The sequence below is a fragment of the Oryzias melastigma genome, linkage group LG11 (genome assembly GCF_002922805.2).
Source record: "Oryzias melastigma strain HK-1 linkage group LG11, ASM292280v2, whole genome shotgun sequence".
Classification (NCBI taxonomy): domain Eukaryota; kingdom Metazoa; phylum Chordata; class Actinopteri; order Beloniformes; family Adrianichthyidae; genus Oryzias; species Oryzias melastigma.
The window spans coordinates 19201202-19206346 of record NC_050522.1 but is presented as its reverse complement, the minus strand read 5'-3'; the positions used below and the strand labels follow the sequence as shown (position 1 = coordinate 19206346).

Sequence of the window (5145 nt, the reverse complement as noted above, 5' to 3'; positions counted from 1 at the left end):
GTACTGAAACCAAGTTCAATATTGGATGAATCTCTCTGTGTGGGGACAAATAAAAGTACATTTTATTTTATCTGTTCTCTAAACTCGTTTGATCCAACATCTCCTCTGTTCAGCTATCTACATTATACTTGGAGGAACTTTACTTTGAAAGTCACGACATCATTAGAAGAAAGATATTAAAACTTTATTTTTAGAAGTTTAAAAAAGGCAAATTCAACTTTTCAAAGTTAAGTTTTATTCTGCATTTGGACTATTGTGAGACTTTTCAAAATAAAAGCCAAACGCTGAGTTTAAATCTGCTTCACTCTTGAATGTAACGGAACCACATGAACAGCTGAGCTTCTCCTGGTTGTTCTGGTCCAGTTTGGGGTCTCCTCCTCTCAGATCTTCAGCTTAAACATGAGCTCAGCTTTTTTTTTTTTTTTTAATAAAAGCTCCATCCCTCACAGTTGTGTTTGCTGACTGACTCCTTTCACCGGAGGAACCGATTCTGCACCAACCAGGATCTGCAGACCCGAGCTGCTCCTGACTCACCTGCAGAAACAAACAGAAAACTCCTACAGGCTCCCTCCCTGCTGAGAAAGCATGACTCAGCAAATTGCTAGGAGACGTTAAGCTTGTTCCCAACATTCCATAAATGTTCAAATCCACCACAATAATATTGAAAATCCTAAGTTTTTACCCTAAAAATGAAATTAATATGCCAGAAATAATGTAATAATAATAATTGAGCTACAAGAGGATCTTAATTTGATTTTCATATAAAATCCGCTTATTTCACTTGTTGTCAAAAGGAAGTTCAGAACTTTAGCAGATCTAACCATTTATTTTTAGAACGTTTTTTTCTTCCTGAGCATCCTCAAATCCTCAAACATGTGGATGAGGGGATGCAGATGATGATGAGGGCAGTGATGTGATGAAGAAACTCGTGAAAAACCTCGAGAAGAAGCACGCAGACCAGCTTTAGAGTTAAATATCAGTTTTTATTCAATCGTGCCGGGCTTTGGCACATTCACACAAAAACCATTTCACAGAAATGAAGAAACCAGCGCGGTGGACCAATGTGGTCTGGAGATCTGGAGGAGGAGGGGGTGAATAAATAAATAGGGAAGATGGTGCTGAAAGTTCTGCTGTGGAACATATCCAGATCCACGGCTTCAAACGAGTCCAGAAGAGAACCGGAGTCCTTTGTGAGGAAGGGGTGATCTCTGCAAAAACCGTCCCAGTGATGCACTCAGTGTCTGGGGGTTGTTAGATGGAGGGGGCGGGGCTCTAGCTCTGTGGCGCCCCCTGTCCCTCCAGGTCTGCAGCAGCAGGCGGGCTTTGAGAACTGCCCTCCACGCCACGTCCTTCTTCATCCTGAACACAAACACAGGCGGAAATTTGTTGTTATTTATTTTTAAAAATCAATAAGTGAATGTGAGAACAATCGTGAAGAACCGAAGCGCTGAACCGACAGAACCAGACCAGGAACCAGCGAAAATCACTTTATTTTCTCTTTAACAAACTATTTAGGCAATAAAATGTGATGTCACAGCTGATTTAGCACATTTTAATTGGATCTATAAAATAAAAAAAATTATATAGAAAACAAAAAGAAAAAAAAGTTGTTGATTCTTCTTTTACTTCTCAAAAACTCTGAAAGTCTTCCTGTGTGTCGCCCTCTGCTGGCCAAACTTGGTAAATGTTCACTGATTGTGTTTCTTGAAGCCAGTTTTATGCAAACCAAACATTATCTGATCATTTTTTTATGTTCCATATTCTTAAGTGACAAATAACCCCATGTTTTTATCAGATAATCATAACACCCTCATGTCAGATCTACTGTTTTAGCAACATTTCAGCCCCTCCAGGCTGTTTTTTTACTCTTTCATAATTGATCATAAATTAGTTGAACAGAACAAAGTGTTTTTTTCTGTTCTGGTGCCAAGCACGGATGAAGAAAAAGGAGGAGGATTCACTTTTGGATCACTAGGAGCAACAAGAGTCAACACATGAAACTTGTGAACGTATTGAAGGCATCCGGCATCATTCCTGTCACGCACGTGAGGTTTTTATGCAAATGAGTAGAAACCGACATCAAATTTTTAGTCAATTTTAGCAAATTTCTGAGAATAGAGTCAGAATTGCTCGTATTCTTTATAGCTGGAAGAGTTTTTTAGGGTTTTTGTTTGCGCACAGACGTGTGGCGCCGCGCGCTCCCACACTTTCAAACATGACGGTACATGAAGGCGCGCGGCGGTTCTGGCTCACCTCCACGCGCCTTTAAAAGCAGCTTCTCATAATTAGGCAGGAATGAGCCGCGGGCGGATCCTCAAATGATTTCTGCCGCTGCGTTCTCACGCGCGTCTGCAGACTGAAACTGGTGTCCCTCTTTGTGATTGTTTGTTTGTTTTGTTTGTTTACCTGTCAGTGTGGCGCGTGCCTCCTCCCGGTTTGGTCCCAAGCGGCGCGTCTCTCGCATCATCATCACGCCTGCGGGGTCACAGTTGAGTTAGAGGCAAATCAAAATCCCACTTATGACCTTAGTGCGCATGCACGCTGACGACAGATGCGCACAAAAAAGCAGGTGCACACCTGTGACAGAAGTTTGCGCAGCTGCCGTCGTCCTCGCGGACGCACCGGCAGCGGGGCGCGCGGGTGGTTGCCATGGAGTCCGGGAGCGCTCGCCGGGCTCGCGGCGCGTTTCCAAGCCCGTATGAGACCACGCGCCTGCAGGGACACAAGAGACATCAGATTTTGCCTTCAAAAACAAATACATCCAGATTTTGTTTAATGTCCATTTTAATGGTTATCATTATCATGTCAAACTAATGTTTATTTTTTTCAAAGTTAAAGGAATTGGCTCGATCACCGGATTCTGTTCCCATCTGGACCATAAAGATTCTTCTGTTTCTCCTGAACTGAAGAAGCCAAATGTCTCCTTTTAAAGTCCAGCTGCAGAGGAGAATCCGGTGATGTCGAGATCCGGATGGCGCACGCGCGCTTTACTCACTCAGGTGTGTTGACCCAGATGATGTCCAGGTGGCAGAAGTACACGCACTCCTTGTCTAGGAAAGTGGCGCAGGAGCAGCGCTTGTGGCGCACGTGGTGCTGCGCGCTGACCCCAGCTGCGGACGGAGTCTGCGCGGAGGTTTGCGCCAAAACTGCGGGGAAAAAAAACAAAGCAAATCGTCAAGAATCCACCTGTTGCGCGGGTGCGAGGACGGTTGTGGCTGCTGCTGCTGCGCGTGCCAACGAGTTCCGGGGGAAGTTACCTGCGCAGGTGTGAAGCGCTGACAGCACACAGATCCAGACTTTTAAATCCATCTTTGTTCTCGGAGATCCTGAAGTAATCCTGGAGGCTCGTGCTCGTTAGGGATCCTCTGCAGAGCTCTGCTGTCACTGAAGCTGCACATGTGCTGCGCTCCGGCTTTATACCAGCGCCTCCTCGTCATCCTCCTCCTCCTGCGCCACCTTCTGCTCTAAACTTTGATAAACAGCCGCCGGAGCGCGATCTGTGCCACACTGGAGCGCTGCACCGTCCGGCCAGCAGAGGGCACCGTGGAGCTGCTGGAACATGAACAGGAATCCTCCACAAATGTCACAGAAGAGATCACAAACGTATGCAAAGCATGGACATGTATTATTTATTTTCAGAATTAAAATTAAAATTAAAGCATTTCTTCCTTTCGGTTGCAATAAAACTAAAACTTTACACCTAAAATGATTCACCGTTTAATGTTGTCACCACATTTATATTCCTTGAGAGTTTTTCCGTCAGGTAAATTGATGTTCAGATGCAGGATTTCAAAGTTCAGGTTCTTAAAACAGGTGACTAAAGCATATAACAAGAACTTCAAATCCTGGAGAACTCATGAGAAATTTACACTTGAAACGATGCAAAGAGAGTCTGGATGTTTTTGCAGAAAAAGCAGAAATCACGTGAGCTCAGTATTTGATCAGCACTAGTTCATTATTCTTAAAAGTTTAAGTTCAGATCTAAATAAGGAGCAAAGAAGTCAGAACCAATGAGCACAAGCTCTGAACTTTTGCGCCTCCTTCTGTCGTCAAATCATCACTGCGTTGAAAGAGGAACTTCTCTTTTCTTGTTTTTTTTTTAGTTTATATTTCAGTTTTTATCATGTTCAGAACTTTTTATAATGAAGTATTTTTCATTTTTTTAGTTTAATGTTAAGTGTACAATATTGTTGTAATAATCTGCACTTCTTTTCTATTTTCACTACATTGCGTAACTTGTAGCTCACAACATCATTTTTGTTCTTTGTTATTGTATGTTTTCAAAGTTCATTTAAGCACATTATTTTTACAGTCTTTTTTTTATCAACATACATTTTTTAGCATAATTTTCAACTTTTTAATCTTCTTTTTCATTTTTTTTAGTGTTATCAATGTTTTTTACATTTATTTTTTTACGTTTTATTTAAGCTGATTAATGTTGTCTAATATATAAGTTATTTTACCATGTTATAAACCACTTCTGATCCTTATAACTATTTGTGAAATATTCTGCGTTTTTGAAATATATTTAAGCACTTAACAATCATTTTTTTTAACTGTCATTTTGTCATTTTGAATCATTCCAAAGTTTGATGGGTTTTTGTTGGAGGCTCATTTTAATATTGTTAAAACAATTAGAGAAATTTTTTTTTTTTCAAATGAAATATGTTTTTGTTTGTATCAGTGTTTTAAATTTCATTATTTTTTTTAAATAACTTAGAGAATGTTATTATTACAGATGAGGTCATAATTTTGTTTTTATATTTTCTGAATGTTTTTTGTCTGCTTTCTTTTGTCTAGAGTGTGAGGTTTTCTGTCTATACAGTTTTTAATCTATGTTTGCAAAAAACCTGATTGGATGTGGACGTCCAGCTAAGGGTTTAAATACTGTCACATGCTCTGCGGGAACAGTGCGTGACATAGCCTCATGCTCCGTAACTTATAAAAAGAAAAAAAAGGCCATTAAAAGTATATTTTGAGTTTTTTTTTTTTTTTTGGTTGTACACATACGGAGTCCCACAAGGATCTATTTTTGAGCTTGCATTTTTTTCATTCATCATGCAGATAACACTGTATAGATCAACAAATGGATCTTAAGATGCGATTAAAGAACAAGATTGGAGAAAAAACATTTTGTCAATAAAC

The 5145-nt window shown here is 40.4% G+C and overlaps 1 protein-coding gene across 1 annotated transcript; it reads right to left on the bottom strand.

Moving 5' to 3' along the window:
• Positions 1-409: 409 nt before the first annotated feature.
• Positions 410-4524, bottom strand: edn1 (endothelin 1). The gene is made up of 5 exons (XM_024258854.2): positions 3258-4524; positions 2996-3146; positions 2578-2712; positions 2407-2475; positions 410-1359 (listed from the first exon to the last, which is right to left on the bottom strand). The coding sequence occupies exons 1-5, from the start codon at positions 3307-3309 to the stop codon at positions 1158-1160; spliced, it is 609 nt and encodes a 202-aa protein (XP_024114622.1). The 5' UTR covers positions 3310-4524; the 3' UTR covers positions 410-1157.
• Positions 4525-5145: the final 621 nt, after the last annotated feature.